The sequence below is a fragment of the Ammospiza caudacuta genome, chromosome 17 (assembly GCF_027887145.1).
Source record: "Ammospiza caudacuta isolate bAmmCau1 chromosome 17, bAmmCau1.pri, whole genome shotgun sequence".
In the NCBI taxonomy this organism is placed as follows: domain Eukaryota; kingdom Metazoa; phylum Chordata; class Aves; order Passeriformes; family Passerellidae; genus Ammospiza; species Ammospiza caudacuta.
The window spans coordinates 12,527,604-12,555,414 of record NC_080609.1 but is presented as its reverse complement, the minus strand read 5'-3'; the positions used below and the strand labels follow the sequence as shown (position 1 = coordinate 12,555,414).

General features: G+C 53.5%; 2 protein-coding genes across 5 annotated transcripts; one reads left to right on the top strand and one right to left on the bottom strand.

Annotated features, from left to right (window-relative positions):
- The first annotated feature begins 1,295 nt into the window (after positions 1–1,295).
- On the top strand, positions 1,296–8,152 carry TMEM184A (transmembrane protein 184A). Its single transcript, XM_058816164.1, has 9 exons — positions 1,296–1,310; positions 3,869–4,093; positions 4,729–4,894; positions 5,693–5,783; positions 5,871–5,946; positions 6,493–6,584; positions 7,011–7,180; positions 7,280–7,477; positions 7,902–8,152. The coding sequence occupies exons 1-9, from the start codon at positions 1,296–1,298 to the stop codon at positions 8,150–8,152; spliced, it is 1,284 nt and encodes a 427-aa protein (XP_058672147.1).
- Positions 8,153–12,037: 3,885 nt separating this feature from the next.
- On the bottom strand, positions 12,038–26,755 carry MAFK (MAF bZIP transcription factor K). 4 transcript variants are annotated; one of them, XR_009275455.1, is made up of 4 exons: positions 26,571–26,755; positions 18,535–18,614; positions 16,500–17,374; positions 12,038–12,510 (listed from the first exon to the last, which is right to left on the bottom strand). XR_009275455.1 is itself a non-coding variant. In XM_058816387.1 (3 exons), the coding sequence occupies exons 2-3, from the start codon at positions 18,568–18,570 to the stop codon at positions 16,940–16,942; spliced, it is 471 nt and encodes a 156-aa protein (XP_058672370.1). In that variant the 5' UTR covers positions 18,571–18,614; positions 25,488–25,591; the 3' UTR covers positions 13,611–16,939. The 4 variants fall into 4 exon arrangements, 3 of the variants coding, with proteins under 3 accessions (XP_058672370.1, XP_058672371.1, XP_058672369.1); XM_058816387.1 differs by lacking the exons at positions 12,038–12,510; positions 26,571–26,755 and adding an exon at positions 25,488–25,591 and having other exon boundaries at positions 13,611–17,374; XM_058816388.1 differs by lacking the exons at positions 12,038–12,510; positions 26,571–26,755 and adding an exon at positions 22,707–23,018 and having other exon boundaries at positions 13,611–17,374.
- Positions 26,756–27,811: the final 1,056 nt, after the last annotated feature.

The following is a 27,811-nucleotide window of genomic DNA, read 5'->3' as shown; positions in this document are numbered from 1 at the left end:
AAACTGAGGCTCTTACTGTGTCCGTAGCTCCAGCAGCTTGAGGAAAACATGCATGAATCAGCAAATTAGATGGAAATTGCATCTTCCACTGTGGTGATACAGTGACATACCACTGCTGAGCCCCAAAGAACTGAGTGTTACTGCCTAAAGGCCAGGCACAAGTTAAGTACCTTCATTTCCTGGCTGTATATGTGCTACCTGGTCTGCATAGGACAGTGGGTCAGGAAAGGTCATGGAAACCTCTCTGATTTGATGCTCAGAGCCAGGACATACTTACCTTGCTGCCTTTCCACGTGCCATAAATTAGAGCACGAGCAATTGGTCCTTCGACTTTGCTCCTCTCTGCTTCACAATAAACCAAGGGGAAGGCCTGCTCAAACAACAGGCACAAGGTGCCACCAGCTGCCTGCCTTTTAGTCATCGCTCTCCTCCAGGTGGGGATTAATTCCCGGTTGAGGGAAAGCTGCCTCTGCCACCCAGGCAGAGCTCTTGCCCTCGTCGTGCGCTGGGCGGGGGGGCAGCGGCGTCGGGCCGCGGCTTTCCATCCGTGTTTGCTTTCCGGGCGTGGGTGCCGAGCACGGCGGACTGGAAAGGTAAGTTGGGTGGCTTTTCTGCGGGAGACAAAGCCCGACCTGCTGCTCCAGCTCCCGCGGGGCCCGGGGCGCAGGGAGGGCGCTGGCACGGTGAGCCGGGCACAGCCAGGGGGTGCGGGTAAGGTAAGAGGGGCACCGGCGAGCCCGGGGCACAGCAAGAGCCACTGGGGGCTGGCAGGGAGAGTGGGGCGCTGGCAGCAAAAGTGGGGTGCTGGTGGGAGCCAGGGAGCAGCGAGGGTAAGTAAGTGGGGCAGTGGCAGGGCCCGCGGCCAGCAGGCGGGCAGGGCTGGGACGGTGTCCGGAGGAGGAGTCACCAGCGGTGCAGGTGGAGGAGGGCACGGGGGATGCACGGCAGGTGCACGGCAGCCAGACTCCCTCCCGGAGCAGCCCCAAAGGGTGAGTGGGGCCCTGGGGGGTGCACAGCAGCCGGGGGAAACACCACAAATCGGGGTTGACCCAGCCATTGGTTCTGAGCACCTGTGGGAGCCGCTGGGAGGGCACAGCCGCCGCTAAGAGCCCTGTGCCTGCGTCATCCACTCCTGCAGATGGGCTTTAGACAGGGCGCGATGCTGCCCTGCCGCGATTTGTAGCTGTGCGCTGTAGGTCCTTCCCCCTGAGTGGCCTGATGGTGGTGTGGAGAGGCTGGTCCCGTGAATAACCCGAGTGTCCTGGCTTTACCTGACAGCAATCAGGAGGAAAGGCATGTCTCCTGCTCTGGTGGGGCTAAGCCTGGATGCTCCCTTCCCCGGGATGTGGGTCAGGGATCTCAGAGGTGCTGCTGGGGGGCTGCGAGGGCTCACCTTTCCCTGCTGACTTGCTTCGCCCCACAGAGGGCTGCCACTGAGGTGGGGATTTGTCCTAAGTGCTGCAGGACACAGGGAGGGATGTGAGCTGGGAGTCTGGGCTCTGGCAGCCTGCAGATGGAGAGGAATCCCTGGCAAGGTGAAAAACCCCATTTGCAGGTGGCCTCCCTGAACACAAGCTTCGCTGCTCAGTTTATCTTTTCAGTTCTCACTTAGCATCTCTAATATCCCAGAAAGTGCATGTAACAGGTAGACACTGTATGGCAGCTACCTGCAAGGTGTCTGAAAACAGATTGGATGTGGCTCAGTCCCATCGAGGAGCTGAATTTTGCAGCTGGTATTATTCCCGGTGTCTCCTTGCCGCCTTTGTTTTGGAAGCAAATGGCTCTCTAACTGCATTGAATAGCCTGACTACCTTGCACGGCCGGGATCTAATTACCTGTGGAGCTGGGAGCCCTGTCTGTGAGCGGCACCGAGGCTTTTGCTTTTAATGACTTGTTCTGCAATGTTCAGAGTGTGACAATGTCGGGGAGGCTGCCAGGACTGGCTGTCGGTGCCACTGTGCGATGGCTGGGAAAGTTAATAGGAGATGGGATGTCTTGGGCCAAGCATCTGTGGTTGAAAACAGAATAAATGGATCTAGTGAAGAGCATAGCTCTCTGCCGTGTCTTGGGGAGTAAGCTGGATCATTTAAAAAGTGACTAGAAAAACACAGCTAGAAAGAGTGAGCTTTCCAGAGTGAGCTTTTCAAGAGTGAGTTTTCCTGCTCTGTCATGATGCTCTGGCAGAGGCAAAGCGTGGCCAAATGCAGCCATTTACCAGCCAGCAGCAGGGCAGCCCCCAGAAAGAGTCAAGAGTGATTGGGGAACAAGGCACAGCTGGACTCTTATCTCCTTCCCTGTGCCACGAGCTATCTCTGTCCTCCTGTTAATGTTTACAAGGCAGGTCCGGCAGCATCCAAGTCTGTCCAAAGACCAGCTCCCGCCCTGGCTTTCCCGGGATCCTTTTTCCTGCTGGCCGGGGCAGGAGCCCAGGCCGGTGTCGCGGAGGAGGAACGGGCTCGCTGCGGGCTGTGTAACACTACCGGCCCCGCTGCTGTCCCCGCAGCCAGCTCCAGCTCCAGCCCCGCTCCCCCTCTCGCAGCGCAGGTACTCGGGGTGAGCTGCTGGGGCCTCGCCAGCTGCTGCCCGGGCATCTCCGCTTACACCGACTGCCAGAGCCGGGGAAAGGTATTTTTAGGCTGTTGATCTGACACCAGCTGAGTTTGCTCTCCTGTGAGGTTGGGGTTCGGTGAGAGGGCAGAACAGGGAGCCGCAGGGTCAGCTCTTGCTTTGGTTTGTTTTCAGTGTTTAATTGGACTGAGGTCATTCCCTACCACTCTTATCTGTGGCAGATATTTTTGTGCTTCTCTCCTGTTCACGCTTACAGTTTTACTCCAGGCGATAGTTGCCCACCAGCTAAAATATTTGTTTATTAACAATGCACTGAGAAGCATCTATATTGTTAGAGTTCAGCTTGCAGGTTGTTGGGTTTTTAAACCACTATTGTTATACTTGGGGAAAAAGCAGCTTTCCATAGATTAACAGAAAGAAAACCCAAACATGGCAGTTTATGCATCTGTTGGCCTTGAGATATGAAGCTGCCCTATAAATAATTGCTTATTATTAGGTTGGTCCTTGCTGTCTGTAACCACAGGGTACACGGTGTCCGTATGCCCAGCCACCCTGTGCACCAGGAATGCTCAGTGCCTTGGGGCAGCCAGCTTTGAGGAGCACACAGCGAGCAGGGAGATGCCACAGCTCTGCCTCTGGCATGGCAGGCTTGCTCCCCTGTGCTTAATTTGGGTGCAGGAGGAACTGCTGGCTGTCCTTCAGGTCTTGGGGTTGGCACTACTGGCACACTGACAGCCCCACAATCCCAAAATAGCTGGGTAAGGAATGTGGGTGACACCAAATGTCTGGTTTCTTGGGCAGCCCCAGGCTTTCCCCCAGCAGGTCACACAGGAAAAAAGGAGCCAAATTTGGGGGGGACTTGGTGTTTTCTGGGCTCCCAAGGAAGATGACACAAGTGTCCTGATGGCTTGTTGGTAAGGGACTCTATTATCCCGGGTGAGGGATCGGTTTAACCCTTAAATCTCTGGTTTCTGATGGAAAAGATGCACAGATCATTCCCTTTCAAGTGGGAGTGATTCCTGAGAAAGCAAGGAGCCAAGCTGCAAAGGAGAAGAAGTGTGTCTTTTGGGAGACATGGGAACTGCATAGACCTCCTCAGGGAAGAGAGGGTCTGCTCCTGAAGGATATTTGCATTTTCCTGCCGGGAGAAGCAGATCATGGCAAAGGGGCTGGTTTGGGTGAAGGACACCCTGGGGAGGAGATAAACCTCTCAGGAGGTTTGTACATGCTGTGTGGGCTGGGAAATCTGCTGGGACCTTCCCTGTCCTGCACCACTCCCCTTCCCTCTCCCTCCCTGCAGATGAGTAATGCCACACGTGCTGTGCCCCCTCCCATGGCAGCTGGCACACTGGAGCCTGGCACAGCAGCCAGGGTGGCCTCAGCCCCACCATTCTCAGCTGTTGCCCTGCTCACGGCTGCCCACAACACCTCCCAGGAGGGCCAGCAGCTTTTCCTGACCACCACAGCAGCACAGGTCATCTCTGGCATCTTCGTGTGGTCTGCACTCATCGTCACCTTCCACCAGGTACGGGCTGCAGCAGAGGTGGGGCTCAGCACAGGGGTTGACATGAGAGAAAATTATTGATTGCCCCTAAGTCCATTGCAAATTACTCAGCTCTGGGTAAGTATTTCTTCCTGTTGCTGCCCAGAGGTGATATCCCCGCTGTCAGGAGCCTGCTGCTGGCAGCTCATAAGGATGGACTTTGCCCACACCCTCCCCAGGTGGTTGCCAGAGCCAGGAGAGGCTGCAGGGCATTGGCACTGCCCAGAGGCAACACCCAGTGGGGCATTTGGCGTGTTTGGGGTGCCCAGCACGAGCTGTCTTGAGGCATTCCCTGGGTGGGCACGGTTTAGGGGGCTGTGCAGGTCTGTGCTGCTGAAGGCAGCCCTGGGGTAAGCAGCTGTCTCCAAGCACTAGGATGGGGCTGCGCAGGAGAGGGTACATTCCTCACACAGCCCAGGGAAGGAACCTCATTTCCACGTTTTCATGCAAGGGGTGAGCCCAGGGACTGGGATGGAGCCTGTTGTGTGTGTTCTCTGTGGTGGAAGGCTGGCAGAGCTCTCACCTCAGAGAGGAGGGTTAGCACAGCACCCCTGTGTCTTGGGGGTTCCCATCCTGACCTCTGTCAGCCACAGCTCTGCTTGCTGGGCACTCTGCAGATCTACACACACCTGAGGAATTACACCATCCCCAAGGAGCAGCGCTACATCATCCGCATCCTCTTCATCGTGCCTGTCTATGCCTTCGACTCCTGGCTCAGCCTCCTCCTCCTCGGCAGCCACCAGTACTACGTCTACTTCGACTCGGTACGGGACTGCTACGAAGGTGAGCACAGCACCTGCTCAGCAGGCAGGCTGAAGGCAAAGCAGGGTTCTCATCCTGCTGACCTGTCTCTGGAGCATCTTAAAGTACCAAATCTCCATTGCTTTTGCTTCCCACTCTCCCTTCCTCCATGAAGAAGTTTTCCTTTTCCTTCTCTGTCGGCATCAGGGAGGGGATGCTCCACACACAAACATAAGGTGGTGCCTTTCAGACACAGGCTTGGAGGGACCCCAGCACCACATTCCTGGGAAAGAGGTTTTCTGTGAGGTAGAAGTACAGCTTCTCTAAAACACGAGGCAGATACACCCAAGAAACTGGGCAGTTGGGGTGTGTTGAAGTGCAAAGGAAACTTGTCAAGGTTAAGGATGTTTTTCTACCTTGGTCCATTTGGGTATTTGCATTTCTTCAGGTTTGGTGTATAAAAAAAATAAGTGGTGGGGATGTCCAAGAAAACTGTTCAGGACCCACTGCTTGCTGGCCACCAGCCATTTGTGCTGCCCCTTAGCAATTTTGAGGTAGTTCCATGCAGATGGTCCTTGGATAGACTGTGTGTGCTCAGAGGATCTGCTGTGTCCATAATGAACTCTGTGCACACAGTGCAATGTGTCTGACTCCACTTGGAAGTTGGATAGATTTGACCTGCTGCTCCTCTCCCTGGGCTCCCACCCACCAGCATCCCAAATCTTGATGCAGTGCCAGGTTGGATGAGGAAACACCTGAGCAGGAAGAAATGTGAGATGAAACAACCCCCTCCAGGACTTCCATCAGTCCTGCTGATCCTGTCTGCCCTTGCCTTGGCAGCTTTTGTGATTTACAGCTTCCTGAGCCTGTGCTTTGAGTACCTCGGCGGGGAGAGCACCATCATGACAGAGATCCGAGGGAAGCCCATTGCGTAAGTCCCAGCATCCTGTGAGTTCCTCCTCCACCCACTTTCCCCACCCAGCACCCCCAATGGTATCCCATCTCCTTCTGCTTCCAGGTCCAGCTGCTTTTATGGGACCTGCTGCCTTCAGGGTATGTCCTACTCCATCGGGTTCCTGCGCTTCTGCAAGCAGGTGGGTACCCCATGGGGAGCATTGTCTCCACTTCCCTCAGATGAGGGTTCTCTGGAGGCAGGTTCCTTCCCCACTGCCCTGCCAAGGGGGCTTAGCTTCATTATTCACTTAAAATGCTGCATTTGGAGGCTTTTTTCCTCTGAGGGAGGCAGGTCACCAGCTTGCTGGCACCTGGCCAGCAGCAAGGCTGCTTGCTGTCCTTGCCTCTGACTCACTGCTGAGTCAGGGTCTCCTCCCACTGCAGAGCTCAGATTGCCATCTCTGTCCAGTCCCAGGTTATCCTGGATGCTGTCTCACTCCCCAGGACTGCACTGTGGGCTGAATCCTGTCACCTGTCTGTCCCCAAGCCCTCTGGTCCCCTACCCTGGACTGGCTATACTGCCTTTTGAGAGCTGCCTTCTGGAAACCCCACTCCCTCACATGTGCAGACCTTGTGCTGGTTCATATTTCACCCCAGAGCTCTGCTTTCTCCTCTGAGTGTGTCCCTGGAGCAGAGGAATGGGATGTCCTGCTGCCCATGGTACACTGTGTCTCTCCTCTGTGCAGGCCACACTGCAGTTCTGCATTGTGAAACCCCTCATGGCAATTGTCACCATCATCCTGCAGGCGTTTGGGAAGTACCACGATGGAGACTTCAAGTGAGGATGCTGGGGGGGAAGGGGGGTGAATGGGAGAGGATGGATCCCTGCTCCATCTCAGTGTGTCCTGCCAGTCTCCCCAGGAAGCTGCTCCATGGATAGTGAGAGCACTGTGAGCCCAAAGTGCTGGGGAATAGAGACTCACTGCCTCCAAACAATAAAGGGACAAAACTCCTCTGAGCCATAATAAATAAAATCATAAATAAAAAAATTAATAAAATTAGGTCCCACCAGCAGAGGAGAAGCTGTTACCTCTGCCCTCCTCCCCCTCCTGGGCTGTGTTCTCCCCCACAGCAGAGCTATGCACCCTCCCCTTCCCCATTTGACCTCTCTTTTCCCCCAGCTGCACTTGCTTTGCTCCCCGCAGCGCAGGGCAGCAGCTCTCTCTCTCTCTCTCTCTCTCTCTCTCTCTCTCTTTGTCTGCAGTGTCCACAGTGGATATCTTTACATCACCATCATCTACAACTTCTCTGTCAGCCTGGCCCTTTATGCTCTTTTCCTCTTCTACTTCGCCACCATGGACCTGCTGCGCCCGTTTGAGCCGGTCCTCAAGTTCATCACCATCAAGGCCGTCATCTTCCTCTCCTTCTGGCAAGGTGGGTCCCACCATGGACACCCAGGGCTTCTCCTCCCATAGCCCCACCTGGATCAGGGGTGCAGGAACAGAACTGATCCCTCTCCCTTCCCCCACACAGGGACACTGCTGGCAATCCTGGAGAAATGTGGGGTGATCCCTGAAGTTCAGATCATCGATGGGAAGGAGGTGGGAGCTGGGACAGTGGCTGCTGGCTACCAGAACTTCATCATCTGCATTGAAATGTTCTTCGCTTCCATTGCCCTGCGCTACGCATTCACCTGCCACGTGTACAGGGAGAAGAAAGAAAACTCAACAGGTAACTCTTCCTCACTTCTTCCTTTCTGCAATGACTAAGGAAAGAGGAAACTTCCCCTATTTTATTAGTATCCATTACTAATGGGATGCTAAAAGCCACAAGAGGTATTTCTTTACCCTGTACTCCATGCATTTCTTCTCCCTCTTCCCTCATGACACCCACAAGCTAAAACAAGGGGGCAGGTAAGGAGACCTTGGTGTGGCTGGGCAGGATTAGGGGATGGTGGTATTACCAACAAGGTCTTGGAGAGGATCTATCCTTTGGAACATGGAGCTTGGATTGCCTTCCTTCTCCTTGGAATCACAAGCTGACATGGCCCACAATAAGCCCCTGATCTCGAATTTCTAAGGAGAAGTGTCTTGGATCACTTGTGCTCATTCACTGCCTGCTGTCCCATCACCCTCCTGCTCTCCCTGTTTTGCAGCAAACCTCGCCCCGATGCAGAGCATCTCGAGTGGGCTGAAGGAGACCATCAGCCCCCAGGACATTGTGCAGGATGCCATCCACAACTTCTCACCTGCATACCAGCACTACACCCAGCAGTCCATGCAGGAGGCAGAGCGCAAAGCGCCAGGAGACAACGGGCACGTGGCCTCCAAGATAGATGGACAGAGCAGCAGGAAGAGCAAAAACATTGAAAAGAGAATGCTCATCCTGTCAGATGAGGAGCTGTAGGAGGTATCAGAAGAGACACTGACACTGAAGAGGTTTTAACCCATGCAGAGGGGAGGTGTCTTGAGGCTGGGACAGCCTGGGCTAATCAGAATACTGAGAAGCCAGGAACTCTCTCCAAAAAGCCAGTCTCTCAAAGGGAAGATGCAACAACCCAGAAAAGGTTAAGTGAAATAGTGCCAGCTTCTGCTGTCATGGATGAAGCTGTGCTGGACCCTGTGTTGCAGCCTGGGCTTTGCTGCCCCACTGCTGCTGTCTCTCTGCCAGCCCTGTGCCAATGCTGGGGGATGCCAGGCAGGGAGGGGAGCCAGGGTGCAGGACAGACCTGATGTCCTCACCCTCCTCCTACCTCCAAGCAGTGCTGAGGCCTGAGAGAAATGCTTTTCTCAGCACAGTTCTGCTCTAGTTTCTCCCAATTTGAGTAAAAAATGATCTCCAAGGGCTCCGTGGAGAAAACCAGCCCAGGAAGGTGACTTCGCTTCACCTCAAAACCCGGTAAAGGTTGAAAGACGTCATTCCTTATTTTTACATCTTTCCCCCTCTCCCTCTCACAGCAAAGCTTATAGAGATGTGCACAAGACTTTTACCATGGAGAAAGAGTAAGTCATCCTCTTCTCCCTCCAGATGTGGATGCAGCTGTCCAAGTAACTCCCCCGGGAGTGTGGCAGGACCTCACTGGGACTAAGCAGAGGTCTGCAGCTGCATTTCTGAGAGCGGCCGGTGACAGAAATGCTTGTTTATGTCTAAACCAGCTTATCTCTGAATGGATCAGAAGTTAAAAGGGATTCCAGCTTCCTTATCAGAATCTTTACTAGGGAACCAGACTGTGACTGGTGGTGGTAGGAATTCACTTACTGGGAACTGTCTGTTCCTCTGAACCCTTCACCATTCCCCATCCCTGGGCTTTGCCTGACCTGTGGGAAGGCAAGCAGGAGCTGAGCCCAGCTGGGTGACCATGGTGAGGATAGAGAGGTGCTGAGGGATGTTGCCACGTGGGGCAAGACCACAGGCAAGGGAAGACTGTGTATGAGGGGATGCTCTTTGTATCAGTGATGGTGAGCTCATATCCTTCTATTAAGACTTCTTCTCCTTTCTTCCCCAATTTCTAGTCTAATTTCTATTCTCCTGTTAATGAGATGATCCCTGGGAATGAACTTAGGCACTGGTTGGGTAGTTGTCTGGGATGGTAGTTGGCTAGTGGAAGGATGAAGGCAAATCTATAGCCTCAGATTTGCAATCATGTGGCAAACAAACCAATGGATAAGGCTTGGAGCCCTTTTAAACACAACTCGGAGAATTTGGATCTTTTTTTCCCCTGCTCTTAAGCTGCAAAATGTAAATCACAACACAAAATTATTTATTTTTTTTTCTAATAAACAGCAATTTCTAGCACAGAGCAAGCAAGCATTTTCACTGAGCTCAGCAAGCAAAGCCCACGATCTGCCTGTTCCTGCTATAATGCTGATGCTCTTAAGCTTAACGTCCTCCCTGCCCCTCAGTGCTGGCCCAGCAGAAATACCTGCACACGCAGCATCCTGCACATTTTGGCATTCCTACAGGATTTGTGCTCATCTTTTTCACTCCACAAAGAACGTGTGTGTCTCCTGCTTTGTCTCCTTGCACAGCACCTCTTCCAACCCTCACCTAAGCTGGTTCAGAGGTGCTGGATCTGGTTTAGCTAAACTAAGCCCAGATTCCAGCACCAACAAGACAAGCTCTGTTTATAATTATTATTATTGGAAAAATCTTACCATGCTATAGCCCAGACTCCACATGAGCAACCTATAGTTCAGCCAGTCCTGCAAGTCCCTCTGGTCCAAAGGAGCACTGCTCATACCTGCTCAGCCGCTGAGACTGCTGCCACTTTTCCTGCAAGGAGGTCCATAAACAAGAGCCAGATGCTGTGCACATCCAGGCATTCATCCAGGATCCTGCACATCCTGGGAGCCAGACTGTCCTGCATAGAATGTGCAGCCTCAGTACTCAGGGACAAGGCTGCTTGGCTTTGTAATGCAGCCAGCACAGAAGCAGGGACATCTCAGCTGAACATCTTGGTCTTCACCCTTCTGGGAGAGGACAGCCACAGCTGCAGGAACAGAGGCTGCTCTGGCTCCTGGGGCGAGGACAGACTGCAAAGGTGATGATGGCACATCTGCTGGTGCTCTCGCAGCCGCTGAGATAAAGACTTGCACAAGAACACAGCAAGAACCGTGGTTGTACTTCATTGCACAAATGATCGACTCCGGTGCATAATGGGCTGCCTCCACTGCTCTGCCAGCAGGTGCAATTCCCAATGCAGACAATAACATTTGCCTATTTATGTCAAGCCCTGATTATTGTATTATATGTAAAACAGAGCTTTCTTGCAAGCCAAACAAGGGGGGAAAGAAAAAAAACAAAGTCAGCTGTGACTCATGCAAGTCAGCAGTGTGATACCAGGCTGAAGGAGCCGTGCTGGGCTGGACACCAGCTGGCTGCCGCGACGGCAACAGCAGGCACCCTCCCTGCTCCAGCCTGGGCCTCCTGCTCGTCCTTCTTCTTGGAGAGGGGAGAGAGGCAAGAGCTGATGGCTCAGGCTGGGCGCTGTCACGGCCCTCAAAGCCTCAGGCTGTCAAAAGGCATCCATGGGGAACAGAAATGCCAGCGCTGATGTAGGCTGGACGCCGTCTCCTCGGCTCGCGCGTCTCCTCCACCTCCTCAACAAGGACACAGGGAATGCTGGCGGCGAGCACACGGGTGACCTACACAGGAGCCTGCTGTGCCTGGAGCCACGCCAGCAGGCAGCCCGGGAGGAACAGGCGTCTCTCACTGCCAGCAGCAGGCTCCAGTGGTCGGCAGATTTGTTTTCCCGTTGTCGCCTGTCCTCGGGCTTTCCCCAAGGGCAAGGCTGAGCTGCAGCTATCGGATCTCCTGGTGATTTTTGGGCTTGGACCAGGCAGGTTTACACCCCACTCATGTCAGGGATGATCATCACAGCAGGCCCTGCAATTACACCTGCAGGAGCTGAGGCTGACCTCTCTAAAAGCAGAGGGGAAGGAAGGCAGATGCTGGCACCACAGGAGAGGCAGCTCTCATGCATGGCTGCTCGCTGAGAGCACAGCACCCAGTCAGAGACAGACACTTCTTGTTTTGGGTGCTAGCACTCACCAACAAGTCCCTGAGCCCAGCTGCTGACAGGCACCAGACTGCCAGACCTGTGCCAGAGAGCAGGATTTGTGCTTTTGCCACCCTATTCACAGAGACCTTCTATGCTCCTCCACTATGCATGGTAAATAATGAGTTTCCTTTCACTTCTGAACCTTCACCTGGCCATTCCTGATGCCCTTTTCCTCCTGAACTAATGCTTCTTCATCCCTCCAACAGTCACAACTGGCCCACCTCCCTGTCCCCTCTGTTGTCACCATCTCCTCGCTGCAGTGACTCCAGGCAGGAGCCAAAGCAGCTGATGATGCTTTTTTTGCTCAGCACAAAGACTGCCATCACCCTCAGGCTTCACCCACGTGCTGCTCAGCCAAGCCTGCCTGGCCCCACCTCATGACCATCCATTACCTGCTGACACACAAAGCCCTCCAGCCCTGCTCCTCTTCACTTTGCCCTACCTCTTAATTCCAGCTTTGGCCAACACACCCAGCTGTCTCCAACCTACTGCCTCAACACAGGCCAAGTGTTTTACCCCCTTCAGCTGTTCCCTCAAGAATTTCTACCACTTGAAATAGGGAATTAAAGCCAACACAACCTCTGGAAGTTCACTGGCACAAGGTACCACAAAGCCCCAACAGGGAAAAGCAAAAAGATGAAGTATTGATGTAAGGGGTTAAAGCAGTTTATTCACAAGCAGTGACACAGGGAAACCACGAAGGGATATTTCACAACCCAAAGGAAGAGAGAGGAGTGTCTCTCTCCAGCACTTCCAGACAGGTCACAGTGTCTCCAAGCCACAAGTGGCTTTGCTCTGCATCACAACTACAGGCAGGTGCCTGCTGAGCTGTCAATCCTGCTTGTGCTAACACAGACAGCCCCTGATTGTGCACAAAGAGAGCCCCTGGGTCAGGAACAGACACACGGTCTGAGCATGGCATCGACCTGACAAACAGCCTGGACAACAGCTGTCCCTGGAGCACGTTCCAAGTGTCCCAAGAAAGCACCACAACAAGGCTGAGATGGGCTCCAGGAAGTTGGGTCAGATGATTGCAAAAGCCCAAGCTGCCATCCCAGTCGCCTTAGCCCAGCCAGCCTCCAAAAAACACACTGCTCACCGCAGCCGCGTGCTGCGCTGGGGACAGGCAGCAAAAAACCCGAGGAAAACACTCCACTGAAGATCAATTCAGGCTCCAAAACGCTGACCATAGACCAGGGCAAGTCTGAAACCAGAAAATGCTTTATTGGAAAGGTACAAAAAAACCAGTCACTGCAGCTAAATTTACAGCAATAAATTACGTTGTGGCTGTCAAGAGAAGTAATGGACACATACACAGGGCTATTCGCCTTACAAACAGGAATCCACATTGCTTGGTATATCAATAATTTATTTTATAATAAAAAAGCAGCACAAAAATAAATATTGAAATGAAATTACTGAGTAACCACAGAGGATAGAATGAGCTGGTGATAAAAAACAACTTAAAACAGAAGACTTCTATCATTAAAAAAATGAAAGCAAGTATCCACCATCTACGGAAACACCCCAGCAGACTGAAATACAGACGAAGGAAAACAAATCCACATTACAAAAGTTTTTCGGTTTTGTTTCTTTTTTTTTCCTTTTTTTTTCTTCTTTTTTTCCTTTTTTTTTTTTTTTAAATAAAAACAATCATGACAATGAAGTTTAAATGATTCGAGAGAGAAAAAACTGCCACCTTCTCCTCCTCCCCGGGTCTGAGCCATCCCGTGGCACAGCTCACATCCGCCCCAGCCCAGTGCCAGCGCCTCGTCCCTCCTGCCGTCCCGGAGCTGCCCTGGCACCCAGGTCTCTGCACTTTGTGGTCTCCTCCTGGCAGATGTAGAGCTGGGCAGGAGCAGAAACGCTGCCTTGTTTCAAAGGGATCTGGAGCTGCCCTGGAGGGAAAGGTTCCCCACTCCCAACAGAGAGCACAGCAAACACGTCTACGAGAACAGAGGAGTCCCTTCCCGACGCCTTCGTCTTCTCCTGCCTCCCACCCAGCCTCGCTTCCCGCGTCACACTGCGGATGGGGAGCAACCAAAGAAAGGCCAGGCCCAGGGGAGAGGATCCCAGCACCCAAAAATCAGAGCCCCCCCTGAGCTCCTCCTCAGCAGGGTCGGGGGGACAAACTAAGAGGGGCAGGGAAGGGAGCCATCCAAAGTACTGCAGCAGAGAAGCGCGGGAGGCGCGGCTGTGGGGACACGTCCCACGCCACCAGCTCCCCAAACCGCGCTCGCCCTGGGTGTCAGGCTGGCAAGTGCAGGACGGAGAGAAAAAAAAAAAAAAAAAAAAAAAACCAAAACAAAACAAAACAAAAAAAAAATTAAAACACAACAGAAACAAACCGAACCCCAGAGGAATGCAACGCGACAACCCCAAGCTGGAGGGCCCTCCAGGGAGGAGGGTGGAGGAGCTGGGTCTCCAACGCCATCAACAGCTTTCGGGTCATTCCTCCCTCCACGTTACCTTGCAATTCTGATCCCTCTGTGGAAGTTTAGCCAGGACATTTCATTCTCCTCCAGGTCACCACCCAGGGAGCCCTGGACTGGCAATTTCTTTTAATAAAGATTTACAGTATCAAACTTGGAAAAAAAATTATTTTTTTTCTTTTTTACGAAAAATCTGTACGATAAAATGTATATAATTATATATTTATATATATATTTCTCTCTCTTTAAATATTTCCACGTGGTCCTTATGGATATCCAATATGGATTACCTACCATGGCTATGGTATCAACAGCTTTAACAACACCCAGGCCTCTTGTTCTTTATCGAGTGACCAGAGATTTAAGTGCCTACCAGCACTAAACTAGCAATCACTTGGACAAGCCTTTGGCACCCTTCCAAGAACTGGAAAAAAAAGAAATACTTGGCCACAAGGGAAGTGCCACATAAAGATATGTTTCTCAACTCATTCCAACAGCAAGAAGACCCCAGGAACAAAGTTCAACCTCTGTCCCCTTCAGTGAGACAGGTCTGATTTCCCCGGAGGGGTGTCAAGGGCAGCCAGAGGGTGTTCCTATCTAGCCAGGAATGTTATGGAGCTCTGGAGCTGTTTTAAAGACTGGAAGCATTTGGGCATTTTCAAGTCAACTGGCCTTTTTCAATAAAGTTTTCATTTAAAGCCCCAACAGTGCCAGGAGTCTCCATTTTGCCTGTTTTTGGAGGCACCTGTAAGGTCTGGGAAAGTGTCCAATGTCTGTGAGCTGGAGAACATGAGAGGACCAGGAAATGACCGTAACATCTTTCTCTTCCTCAGCTTCTGCTGTGGGAGTCAATAACTGGTACTGATACACAGGACATCGATCTGCCTGTTTGGAGATAGGGAGGGAATGGAGGAGAAATGAGGTAACACTAAGTGCCATCCAAACTCTACGTGTGTTGGAAAATCACACGAAGGAAACTCCCTGCTCCCCTCCAAAAGGTGTGGATCTGGCAGGGGGAACGAGCCTGCAGGAAGCATTTCACTGACACCCTTTCTGGCTCAGTAAAGTCACGGATGTCGATGCTGGGGACTGAACGAGAACCAAGTCTGAGGTTTCTCTTTTCATTAACCTATTTCACAAAGGATCCTCCTGGGAAATCCAGAGACTCCGATGACAAGGTGAAAAAAAAAAGAAAAAGCAAGCTAACAACTTCTTCCAAAGACAAGTAGGGCTTCACTAAATTTCTACCAACTTACTGCCATTCAAGGCAAGACAAAGCCTCAAACAACAAATTATACTGGGTGTCAGATGCCAGTTCACTGTCCTCTTTCCAACAATGGTAGCACTTGATTATTCTCTTTCAGTCCAAACCACTTATGAATTCTCCGTGATCTTTGTTCCAGAGCCCAAATTCTCTAAGCTCTTCTCCTCACCTCAAAACCTCAGCAATCTCATTCTTTTCTCACCTGCATGACAACAGGCATCGTCCATTCCATAAGTCTCTGACCTGCCCTACAAAACACACAGTCCCTTCCCTTTCCTACTTCAAGAAGAAAAAAAAAACAACAACAAAACACACAAACACCAACATAGCTATTTTTTTTTTTTACAGTGACCTGGAAACATTCATTGTTTCATCGCTGCTGCGTGACAGCAGAATCTCTCCTTTCAGCTTCCCAAATCCTGCCCACTGCCAAGCCAGAAATCCCTCTCCCAAACCACTGCTCAGAGCCAAACAAACGACTTCTCCATCCCAATTCTTCTGCCCCCTACACGCACATTGATTTTCCATCCTGCCCTCATTATAACTCACCCACTTGCAAGAGAAAGCATCAAGTTTCAGGGTCACATTCACACAGGTTGTCTGAACACTGAGGGTTGTTCACCGTACTCTTTGGATCCCAAATCCAGCATCTGATGTGCTATGGAGAGGGAAAGACTCTTCCAAGCTCCCATCTGACCTCCCCACAGCCCTTCTCTGATCACCAAGGACTGGTGAGCACAGCTCTCCAGCTAAGGATGCTCATTGCTAACATACCAGTGCTTTTGTCAAAGAAGAGACTCTAAACTTCTCTCCTCCTGGCTGAATGCTATTGCCCTCTAGTTACACTTCAGTGCTTTAAAAACATCCTTCCAACATCCTCTGCACAAACCCCTCCTCGCAGTGCTGATCCCAGCAGAACTGTCCCACCTTCTCTCCCAGCCAATTCTGCCTCCACCAGTAATACATGCAGCATTTTTCCTCCTCATCTCCCCTTCTCCTCCTCACCACACTGCTCTTCACAGCACTGACTGTGCCTCCCTCCCTTCAGCTTCAGGTAACCCAGGAAAAAAAAAGCTGCTACTTCAAGACTGCGGATCATTTGGAAGAAATAAACTGCATAAATATACCCAATTCACAGGCACACCTTTGGGAAGGAGCTATCAGGAAACTTGGGCTTGGAATAAAGGAGGCTGCTATGTAGGTTTTTTTTTTTTACAGGCCACACAGGTAATGGGGCATATTAAAATATGTAAAATATATATTTTTCCATATTTTAACAGCATGGATTGAAAACAAAAGGTTATTCTTAATGGGTGTGGTCAGACCCAAGCATTTATCTCCATCATCCTCCCACTCCCATCCACTGTTAGCAGGATGAAATCAAACCCAAAAAGCCTATATTCCTGCCCTCATAATATCAGGTGGAAGTGGGGAAGGTAGGGGAGACCCTTCTTACAAGGAGTAGGAGGCCACTAAAGGAAACTCTTTTTCCCATACATTCATCTCACATGATGATTTCTACGGTCCATATGTTTCCTGGCTCTTGAGCATCATTCACGAAGACTCCGGAGGCTCCTCAGGTATCTTCTCCCAGCTGGAAAGCTGCCCACAGCTGAGAGGGGTTTGTGGAGGCAGAGGGAAGGAGGAAGCAGATCTTGCAATTTGTACTGCATACAGAGCTCAAATCCTGGACACGAGAGGTTGATGGAGCCACTGAGTCCAGACAGAAGCAGCCAGTTAAGTTCCCTTTGTAGGAACCCTTTGGGTTTGTTTGTTTTTCTCTTTTCTTTTTTTTTTTATATTCTTCTGTTTTTTTGCACTTTTGGAAGAGACTTCTTAAAATGCCAATTCTTGACGTGACCAAGGACTCCGGAACAATGCATAAGAGCCTTATCCCCTCCCCTCTGAAAGGCTGCTAGTTCCCCCCACCGAGGGCACTAGGAGGCTGCTGAAAAGGGCACAGAACTGGATGAGATTTCGGCTGATTTCACGATGGTGATGACACTGGTGGTGGCAACTTTGGTCGGGGTAATAGGCCCTCGCGCCACAGTACGAGCAAAGGTCTGGAGTGCTTCGTACTTGGAGCGCAAGGCATCCAGCTCTAGCTTCATGCTGCTGTTTTCTCTGGCCAGCTTCTCCACCTCTTGCTGCAGCTCAACCCGCTGCCTCTCGAGCTCCTCTTTCTGAGTCACACGCTTGATGCGGCAGCTGGCAGCGTAGCCCCGGTTCTTGAGCGTGCGCCTCCGCTGCTTCAGACGGATGACCTCCTCTTTGGTGAGACCCCTCAGGTGCTGGTTCAGCTCCCGTACGGACATTGACACGAGTTCATCATCACTCAGCACTGGGGCATTCTCTCCTGACTCCTCCTTTACCTGCAAATACCAACAGCACAGGGGTAGCAGCAAGGCGACGAGAGCGGATGGTCAGGGCAGCAGAAGGAGAAAAGGCCACCCCAACATGACATCCCTACCTGGGAAATACTCCTGATGGGCTGTGGAGAGCACAAACTCCACTGAAACATCTGGGTTAAACATGGCAGAGATCTGAGCACTGCAGCTGTCTGGGTTTGGGTCACTCTCTTAGGTCACAGATCTTTACACGCCCAATGTGAACACAACAGCAAAATTTTCAAGGGGATAAATGTAAAGTCAGCTGAAGCCTTTTTTTGTGAAGTCCTTTGTCAGGATCTGGAATTCATAATGAATGCTAAAGATGACACCTTATCCCAGCATTATGCTGGGACACCAGTGCAGCAGAATAGCTGCTTCTGTGCAGGGCTTAATTCAGCATTTTGTGGTTTTTCGTTGAAGATTGCTCATTTGAGTCGTGAACAAAACCAACCATGCTTGGCTTCAAGGACAGCCCAATTTGGTTTTGCTGGGGCACAGCATGTAGTAACTGAAGTTACATGAGAAAACCACCAAGGCCTTGCCCTTTCCTCAAGCACATTTGCCACCACCACTATTTTCAGAATCACAAAATTGTTTAGGCTGAAAAAGACCTTCAATATCACTGAACACAGAACTTTTAGGACACCATCCTTTTGTCTTTTCAGAGACTGTAGGATATATGAAGAGCCAAAACACTAGAAAGAAATTTCAACCATGCATGAACAGCCCAGGCACAGACCACCACCAAGGTGTGTCTGAGGCATTTACTGGCTCATGGATCTAAGAGACATCAGCTGAAAAAGTCCCTTCCCCAGTGCCTCCCAGTCCTGAGAGTTAAAGTAGCTCATTGCCAAGACTCAGAGCACTGGTTTCAGGATGCTGCCAACACCTCCTGTAGTCAGAAGTCTCTTGGGAAGCTACTGGGATATGCCAGCCTCCTCACCATCCCAGAGACTTCAGGACTCTTTCTGGGTAATGTCAGTATTCTCCTACCCTAATCTTTCCTGTAGACAGTGGGAAATTGTACCAGCACCCATTTCTAAGAGTCTCTGGGAATGAAAAAGAACAGTCACGTACAAGCAGCACAGTTCTGTGACAGCCTCCCCAGCCACCCAGCACCACCCACTCAGCCTCTTCCCTACCTTTAATGCCTTGTTCGGTTTGGGATTAGTCGTCATAACCTGAGCACAGTCTTCCTGACAAAACTGCTCAGAAATTGCAACTGGAAAAACAAAACAAGGTTTCCAGGTTAATCACAGAGACAAGGGCAGGATAAAAAACGCCCAACACACAGCCCAAGCCCCCAAATCAACCACCATTAAAAGAAATAAGCACACAGTTGTTTGAATCACTGGGATGGATTCAGATATCATTTACCCTATTCAGATAACAGCAAGAGAAATTTGTGTTGACAAGTGCATTGCTTTTTAACAGCCAGACCTCGTATTTTGCTGTTAACCACACTAAGATGCAGCAGAGAAGACAGGGCAGGGAGGAAAGAAGGACACCCACATTCATCTGTAAACAAGAGTCACACTCAGCATCACGCAGCACCTTGCCATGTGCCACCCCTTCCCAAGGGGAGAATGGAGCGTGGCCTCCGAGGCCCCGTCACTGGCTCACCTCCCTCTGGAGGCATCCCAGACGCTCCAAATGGCCTATTAGGGACTGAATTACGAGTTACCTCTGCTCATAAAAGGCACTGAAAAGCCACAAGACAACAACTCCCTTCATTCTCATTTTGATGATTATTAGCTCGGCTCCAAATTGAGCCAGCAACCCAGAGAGAAGCTGCCTGGTTTGTAACCTGCTTCCAGCGCTGTCCCCACCCAAAGGAGACGCCACCAGAAAACCCAAACAACAGAAACAAACCCCCCCCCGACAACAAAGCCAGCAAGGAGTTCACCTCTCCCAACACACCAAGACTGTTGCTTCCCAATCCTCCAGCCCCAGACTGTGACAGCAGACCTGCTTGATGTTTCTAGTGACGTGGAGACATGTCCATCCACAGCCAGCCCGTCCCCTGCCATGACACTGCCCTTCACTCTCACCTTAGCCACGACTACACCCCTCCGACCAGCACCCTGCAGAAAATCCACCTGCCCACACCTCCACCAACCCCTTCACCCCGTGGTGCGATGGTACCTACCCCGGGAGAGGCACAGGCAGCCGTGCCACCATCACAGCCTCTGCTAAGGCTCCCCAGAGGGGAGGGGTGAGGCAGGTGCCCCCGACACAGGGCGGCTTCGAGGGCTGCGCACCCGCGGCACCGCAGAGCTCCTGTCTGGCGGGAGTCCTCTGCCTGCCCCCACCTTCTCCTGCCCAGCCCAAACCCTCCCCATTTCCACGTCTGCATCGTGTCACACATCCTAATCATTCATGAAAAATCCAGCCAAAGCATCCCAAGCATGATTCCCTTCTGATAGTTGCCATGGTGACCTTGGGAAAGTAGCCAACCCGGAGACAGTCGCCATGGAAACAGAGAAGCCCAAAAGCAATAATGACTTCAGGTCATGTCTGTGCAAAGACATCACGAGGTCGTCGGAGAGTAAACAAACTCATTCATATCTGCAAACAGGGGTGGCGGGATTTGGGGGGGTGCAAAGGTGGGGTGTGGGGACCAGTGGGAGCTGAGTGGGTGAAGGTGCTGGCTCAGCCCGTGCTGCTGTCACTTGAATTTTATCAGTCAAGGCACCTCATCATCACACGACTTACATAAAAATCAAGATGAAGAGCAGGAGGGGGAAAAAAAATAATCCTGTAATTGCAGAGCTGCAAGATACTATCCCAGATATTAGGGAGTGTATTTAGGCGCCTCCTCTATTTTTAAGCCTGAGACAGCACAGCTCTCCATGTCTGGAGGAGGGACAAGGACAGCCGCACAGCACACAAGCCAAGATGCTCCGTGATGAATGGACCACTTACAGCAACTGGTGTGCGCTGCATTTTCTAGAGCATCAGCGAGTCCTTCCCTGCTCTCCTCCAGCACTGAGCCCCACCCCGGGCACACCTCCAGCCACAGCAGCCCCTTGTCTCGCCAGCACAGCAGGAATGGGCAGGGCACGGGGCAGGGGGGCGACTCCCAGCCCCCGACAGACGGAGATGCGCCCAACCTCTGTGTGCGCGCTCTCCGGAGCAGCATCTCCTGCGAGCACAGGCACCTCTCCAGCCCCCTTGCACCGTCCATCGCTTCCCCTCCACACCAGCATTTGCTGCCCACCCCTACCTCCCGGCCGGAGCCGCAGACGTAGGCACTGGCAGGCGGGGAGGGAAGGAGAAAGCTCCTTGTGTTGGCCAGGAGGTCTCTGAGGAGCTGAGGAGCGCAGAGGCGCTGCCAGTGCGGAGAGGAAAGGGCCGGCAGCCCCCTCCCTGCAGAGGCGCAGCCGGGCCGCAGGCAGTTGGTGCCATAGTTATGCAGTGAGTCACCAGCTGTTTACAGAGTTTGAGCGCTCACATTCCCACAGCATCAGAAACTCTTCCTTCCCTCGGCGGCATCCCCCCCTCCCGCGCCGCCCCCGTCCCTACAAGGGAAGGGGCGCACCGGCCGCTGGCCGCGCTGCGAACGCCGGAAAAGGAAAGGCAAAAAGGAGGGGGAGGCCAGCGAGAGCCCCGTCACACCCACCGAGCGCACAAAAAGCCTTTTGATCCTCACCCAGCGCGTCTTCAAAGCGTTTCGTGCGCCAGCCGATGGAAAAACTGAACGCGGCCGCTTGGCCGCGCGGAGATGGAAAGAAATGTAAAGTATCATGGAAAACAAGAGGCGAGGGGTGAGGTTGCCTCCAGTGGGGGTCAGCGTGAGGGCTCACCTGCCACCCTGAGCAATGCTTCGGCTCTGAGTGATGAAACCCTGCTGGTCACCTGTTGCTCCATGTCACCAAAGCAACAGCTCCTTACCCTGCACATTCCTCAGAGGACAGCACAGGCGCTTGGCTCGGAGTCTTCTGCTGCACACCTGTCTCCCCCCCACACCAAAACACCCTGGATGGGCCAGCATCCCTCGGACACAGGCTGGGATCCACCCTACTGCACCAGGGGCCATGGCCAGAGCTGCTGCTGACACAGACTAACGAGGAGGTTCAAGGCACCATCAGGAATTGTGATGCCATACCCTCTTAAAACAAGGGTGGGAGACTGTGGGCTGGCCTGACCCAAAGGGCAAGATTTCACAGAGCAAGTAGAAACACTCAAACAGGCTCAAGTCAGATATGAGTGCAAGGGTGAGTCTTATCTCTGCACTAGGTGAAGGCACAGGTGTGGTCTGGGCTCCGCTCGAAACCGATACAGCAACACTCGCAATCCTCACCAGCCGTCCTCCAGGGCCTTGGGCCTCATCTCATCTACCAAATCCTTCCCATCAGGATTATTTGGGACTATTCAGCTACCAGCAAGAAGACACTAAAAATCAGCATGTCATCTCCCTTACATTTGTTACTTACAAAGCAAAACCCCGCAATGAAATCATAAACCACTCTGCAAACAAGTCATACCCAGCAGCGTTCCCTAAACATGCTGCACAGGGGTCTTCTGGGACCCTGCCTGCGATTTGATTATTAGAACCCTTTTAGTCTTTACCCTACTCCTGCCCTTCTTTCCTTAATTGCATTTGCTGCATCACATCTAAAATTAGGAGCTCAGCTTTTTGGAACAAGGACCGCGCCACATCCCTGCTCTGTAAGCAGTACGACACATTCCGAATGCCACATCAATAAAGCAGCAAGTAGTATTACACCAACTGTGAGGGGAAAAAGCTTTTCCAGGGCTGCTCCACGCTCGTATTTACAGCAAGTGTTTTGACTGTGGGTTACATAAAGAGCCCTTGTAATTCTGCAATAAAGTTACCCATTGACAGCCTTGCCAACGCCCTCTCCCCCTCTCAGACAGCTCCTGTGCCTCCTGCAGCATCCTCCCAAAAACCTGGAAGTCTCCAGCTGACATCCTAAGTCTGACAGTCTCAGCTTAGAGCATCTAGAGATCTCAGTTCCTTTGCTTTGAAAGGGAAAGGCAGCAGAAAGCCTGACTCAGGCAGAGGTAGGACAGAGCTTTCCACACAAGGCTTGCAATTAAGAAAGAAAACATGCCAGAGTGAGATTTCAGACTTTCCACGCTACAGGGCTTTCCAAACGCATTACACATTAAGGAATTACTATAAAATCACTGCCGACACCCGACAACTGCAGATGAACTTGAATTTTAAAACTCTTTCTACACCGAAAGACAACCCCGGCCACAACACGAGTGCCTGGCAGACAGCCCTGCTAGTGTTTAGCTTCCATGCTCACACACACAGAGCAAACTGAAAACATGCAAGCCTCACCTTCCGCCAGGCCAGCGACGACTTCCCGAGGGCAGAAAAACAGCGCAAGGTTCAAGCAGTGGCAGGGATCTCTGCCATCACGTCTCAATTCGGCACCGACAGCTACGCAGGGAACACTCTACTCGTTCCCAAACGCAGCCATTTAAATCCTAGGCAGCTGTTTAAATTTCTCGTTTATCCTCAAGTTGTTCCCAGCTCCAGAGCGCCAGCCAAACGGATGTGCCTACCCTGGGTAACATCTGAGCTGACAGGTGAAGGCAACTACAGATGCTTAAATCCTCATCGCCGTGCCTCTGCCGCTCGCAGGCACGACACGGATTTCCAGCACATTGCAGCATGGTAGGCAGAGCACCATCCCTCTCCCCATCACTCAAAAAGCCATTCTCCTGCTCTGACAACCTTCACACATCCTGTAAGGCAGACTGACGCTTGTCACTCATTTGTAATGAGAGCGGGGAGGGACGGGCTGGTGGTGTGAATCAGAGAGTAGAGAAGCATATGCGAGGCAATATATTTGACATGAAGAGAGAGAAGACACAAGGAGGGGGTGAGTCACTGTTTACTGTTCTAGAGGAGCTCCACGCAGCCCTCGCCCAGCTGGCCAGCTTTCCATTTCCCTTATGGATCGGAACCAGCATCCAGCAGCAAAGGGGAGATTCAGGAACCTTCAGAGCACATTTGAGAGCTGCCAGGACAGAGCTCTCTGAGGCGCTCTCCGGGGAAGCCTGGACATGGATCAGACAGTCTTCAGTGCTTTGGTAAACAACCTAGTCAGAAGCTGCAAAGAGCCTGTGGTTAGGGAGCAGGGATACAGAGCACCAGGCGGGCACGTCTGTGTGTCACCTCTGAAACTTCATGGAGGAGGAGACTGAAGGGGAAAGTTATGTGACAGCCAGCCCTGGTACTGACAAGCTTACAGCACTTTTTCCATCACGTGCTTGTAAAACGCGGTGACAGAGACATACTGGAATTACACCTCAGCATCACCAGCCCAGAGATGCAGCTCCCCAGCCGGACAAGCTGAGCCACCAAGCAACAAATAACTTGCAGATGCACAGCCAGACTCTGGGGCAGAACTGGGACTGGGATTCCTGACTTTGCTGCTCCTGACCCCAAGTGCCAGCCATCAAGTCAGAGACCTTCACTAACTTTAATAATGGAACATAGCACTGCTATTTGGCATCCTGCAATATTGCAAAGCAGTGGGATCCACTATGCAGCCTGTCCCTCAACTCAGGAGCACAGTGCCAGGGTAATTGCTCTCATTACTGCCTTTCCCCAGCCCTTGTGCTGATGGTCACAGAGCACTGCATCACTTGTGCTTGCTTCATGCTTGGAAGACTCTCTGCCCAAGTTTGAAGATAGCCTCAAACAATAGCTGAGACAGAAGTGGAAATTGCCTGTTCATCTCTACAGGGTGCTGAGCCTGAAACTTCCTGATAATTGAAAGTGCTAGCACCGCTCAAGTATTTCACAGCTGGATGTTTACAAAAATGATCAGCGAGCGAGCTTATCCCACAAACCCCGACTGCCGCAGGGGCCAGCGCTCCCAGCTGTCCTTTCTTCGCTTCCCAAACATCTCACACAGCTAGAGATTTTCAATACCAAGTCCTGCAGCACATTCCATGCCATTAATCATCTTCCAATGCTGATGGAAATCAGAGGGTATCAAGCTGATCTGTATTTTTCCCTTTCAGGAGGCACACAGCAGTACTGAACTCCACGCCGCAACAGATTGCTGAGACGGGCGACGGCGCAGAAATGACATAAAACATGACAAAGCACACTGTCCTTGACAGGCAAGCAGGGGGAAGAAAAAAATAAAAAAAAACCAACAAATTTCTACCTCTGGTTCAGAAACAGCTGTGAAGCAAGGCAAGAAAGCTGGCGTAATACAGCCAGGAACACTAAAGAGGGCTCAAAGCCCTGTCAAGCTCAGAGCGTGCAGAAGTGGGCAGGGTGTCCTGATGGCCAGAGTCACCGTGTGCCCAACCTTGCGGCAAGTGCATGGAAACCCTGGGCAGCCGCAGGTCCGGCCGGGCGGGAGCGGAGTTAACTCGGGGCCGCGCAGCCCTGCCTGCCATTGGGCAGCCGCGGCGTCCATCAGCCCGAGGAAGTGACTGAAGCCTTGGGGAAGGGCTCTCGGCAGGCAGCACCGCGGACACACACGGAAGGAGAGGGGGGAAAGAGCGGAGGGACGCACGCTGCTCTCAGCAGTGAGAAAAAGCCACCAGGTAAACTCATTCGCTGCTAGAACCCCGACGGCAGCAGGCGCTGGGCTGGGGCGCTGGGCTGCGTCCGCCACAGGGCTCACAAAAACTGAAAGTGCAAGAAAAAAGGCGTGCAGCTTTTCAGGGAAACACTTTGCTCTCTCACTGGCTCCCTCCACCTTCCGCAGTCCCAGCTCAGCTTTAGGCACGCTGGCAAAGGAGGGGGCGGCCAGGTGAAAGCGAAAATGGAGGCCTTTCCCTTTTCTGTAACAACTTTGCCCAAAGGGGGCTCGTTCCTAATTTGAGACCTCATGGCCTGCTTTCAGCAGAATCTGTAAAATAAATCCTCCACGGAGAAACCCACGAGGGAGGGGAGCGGGCTCTCAGCCCGAGGAAGAGGAGGAAGGAAACAGACCCTGACACACTGTGAGAGTTTGGAGATCTCAGTTCCCGTCGCTCGTGGCCTGGATGTTTCCCCACCTTGTGCCGCTGCCGTCACGGGGAGGCTGAAGAGGTTCCCCCCACCCACCTCCTCAGTTCTGATTAAATCCCCGAACCGTCCCGCACCCACCAGACAGTCACGCGGCACTGCCCGCTCCCGGAATGTCACCGTCCCCTTTCCTCCCACGGCCAGCGCTGGGCGGCCGCCGAGCACCCCGCTTGCAGGGCGGCCCCATGCACACGCATCCCTCCCTCCCCACAGGCTCCGGGACCAGCCCGAACACAGCCCGCACCTCTCCCTCTTTCCACCCGACCAGCAGCTGTGCTCAGCAGAGATAAGCCCCCCACCCGCCGCAGGCTGGCCCCCCAGCCCATCCGATGCGCCCGCCTGGCATTTCCCGGTGGCGGCGGCTGCTCCTGCCCGATAACGCGGGGCGGACAGCGGATCACGAAGCCGCCACCACGCCCGGCCAGCGCCGCACGCCGCGGCCACGCTGCCCGGCCCCGGCTGCGCCCCGGCTCCCTCCGTACTACAAAAGCTGCTATTTTTAGTCGGCGGAGCGCGCGGCGTCACAACAGGTTTCCTCACATGTATTTTAAGAGCCATTCAAAGGCAGAGGCAGGCAGCGCGCTCATCCTCGAGGGGAAGAAAAATAACAACAAGAGACAGGGAAAGCATCACCCCGGCGAACACCCAAGGGACCCCCCCCAGCCCCGTGTCCCCGAGGGTGCGGGGGCGCTGCCAGCCCCGTCCCGCGGGGGTTCAGCGGTGCCGGCTCCGCGCCGCTGGTGCGAGGTGACAGGGAAGCCGTGACGGCGGGGCCCTCGCGCCTCCGCCCCGCGGGGGCTTCGGGGGCCGCTCGGCGGGGGCGGGCGGCGCTGCCCGAGCCCCCTCCCGCTCCCGCCCGGCGGGGCCGCCGCCGCCCGCCCCGAGCCCCCCGCCGGGCCCCACGTGCGCGCCCGGCCCGGCCCGGTGCGAGGGGCGGCGGCACCACGTGCCCGGCGCGGTGGTGACTCAGCACTTTTACCTCCGCCGCCCCGCCCGCCCGCGCCCAACCGGAGCCGACCGGACCGAGCGGGAGCCGGGCCGGAGCCGGGCCGAGCCGCCCCTTCCCCCGCCATCGAGCGGCAACGCGCGGCCACCCCCCCTTGCCGGCTCCGACCCAGCCCCCCGCCCCCGCCCCCTCCGCGCCGCGCCCGGGCGGCTCCTCACCTGCGTGCCGGCGGGAGCGCCCCGTGGCGGGGGCGGCGGCGGGGGCGGCGGGGCAGCGGGGGCGGCGGCGGGGGCGCTGCGCGGCTCCCTCCTCCCTCCCTGCCAGCGAGTCCCGCGGACAACAACAAGCGCGGGGCGGCCGCCTCCCCCCCGCCGCGCCGCCGACCAACCAGCGCCCCCGCCGCTTCCGGCATGGCGCGTCACCGCGCGCGTCACCGCCCGGCCCGGCCCGCCCGCCGCGTCACCCCGGGACCGCCCGCGCCGTTCATTCATGGGCAAGGGCGCGGGACGGGCGGGGCGCCGCTGCTGCCGGCACGTAGTCGCCCCCCTTCATCCCCATCCCCGTCCCCGTCCCTCCTTCGTCTCCATCTTCCTCCCCATCCTTGTTCTTATCCTGGTCCCCATCCCTCCTTCATCTCCATCCTCACCCTGGTCCTGATTCCTCTGTTATGCCCCCTTCATGCCCATCCTCATCCGCGTCTCCTCATCACCACGCCCCGTGCCCCCGCCCCGCGGCGGGGCTCACCCCTCTCCGGCAGCTCCCGGCCAGCCGGATCAGTCCCGAAGGCAGGGGCGCAGCGTGGCCGGGGGTTTTGCACGCTCGCACACGGGTGCGTTTTATGGAATCATAGAATGGTTGGTTAGGGAGGGACCTTAAAGCTCATCGCGTTTCAACCGCCGTGCCATGGGCAGGGACACCTTCCACTAGACGAGGTTGTTTCAAACCCCATCTAAATTGGCCTTGAACACCTCCAGGGATGTGGCATCCACAACTTTTCTGTGCAACCTGTGCCAGTACCTCACCACCCTCATTGAAAAGATTCTTCCTGACGTCTAAACTAAACCTGCTCTTTGTCAGTTTTAAACCATTACCCCTTGTCCTGGCACCACATGCTCCGGACAAAAGTTCCTCTTTAGCTTTCTTGCAGGCTCCCTTCAGACAAAGATAGCAATAAGATCTCCCTGAAGCCTTCTGTTGTTCAGGCTGAACAATCCAAATTCTCTCCTTTCCTCATAGGAGAGGTGTTCCATCCCCCTAATCAATTTGGTTGCCTCCTCTGGACTGTCTCTAACAGCTCCATGTCCTTCCTGTGCTGAGGACCCCAGAGCTGGACACAGCCCTGCAGGTCAGCTCTCACAGAGCACAGCAGAGGGATAGAATCACTTCCCTTGACCTGCTGGCTCCTCTGCTTTTGGTGCAGCCTGGGACAAGGTTGACTTTCTAGGCTGCAAGTGCTTTG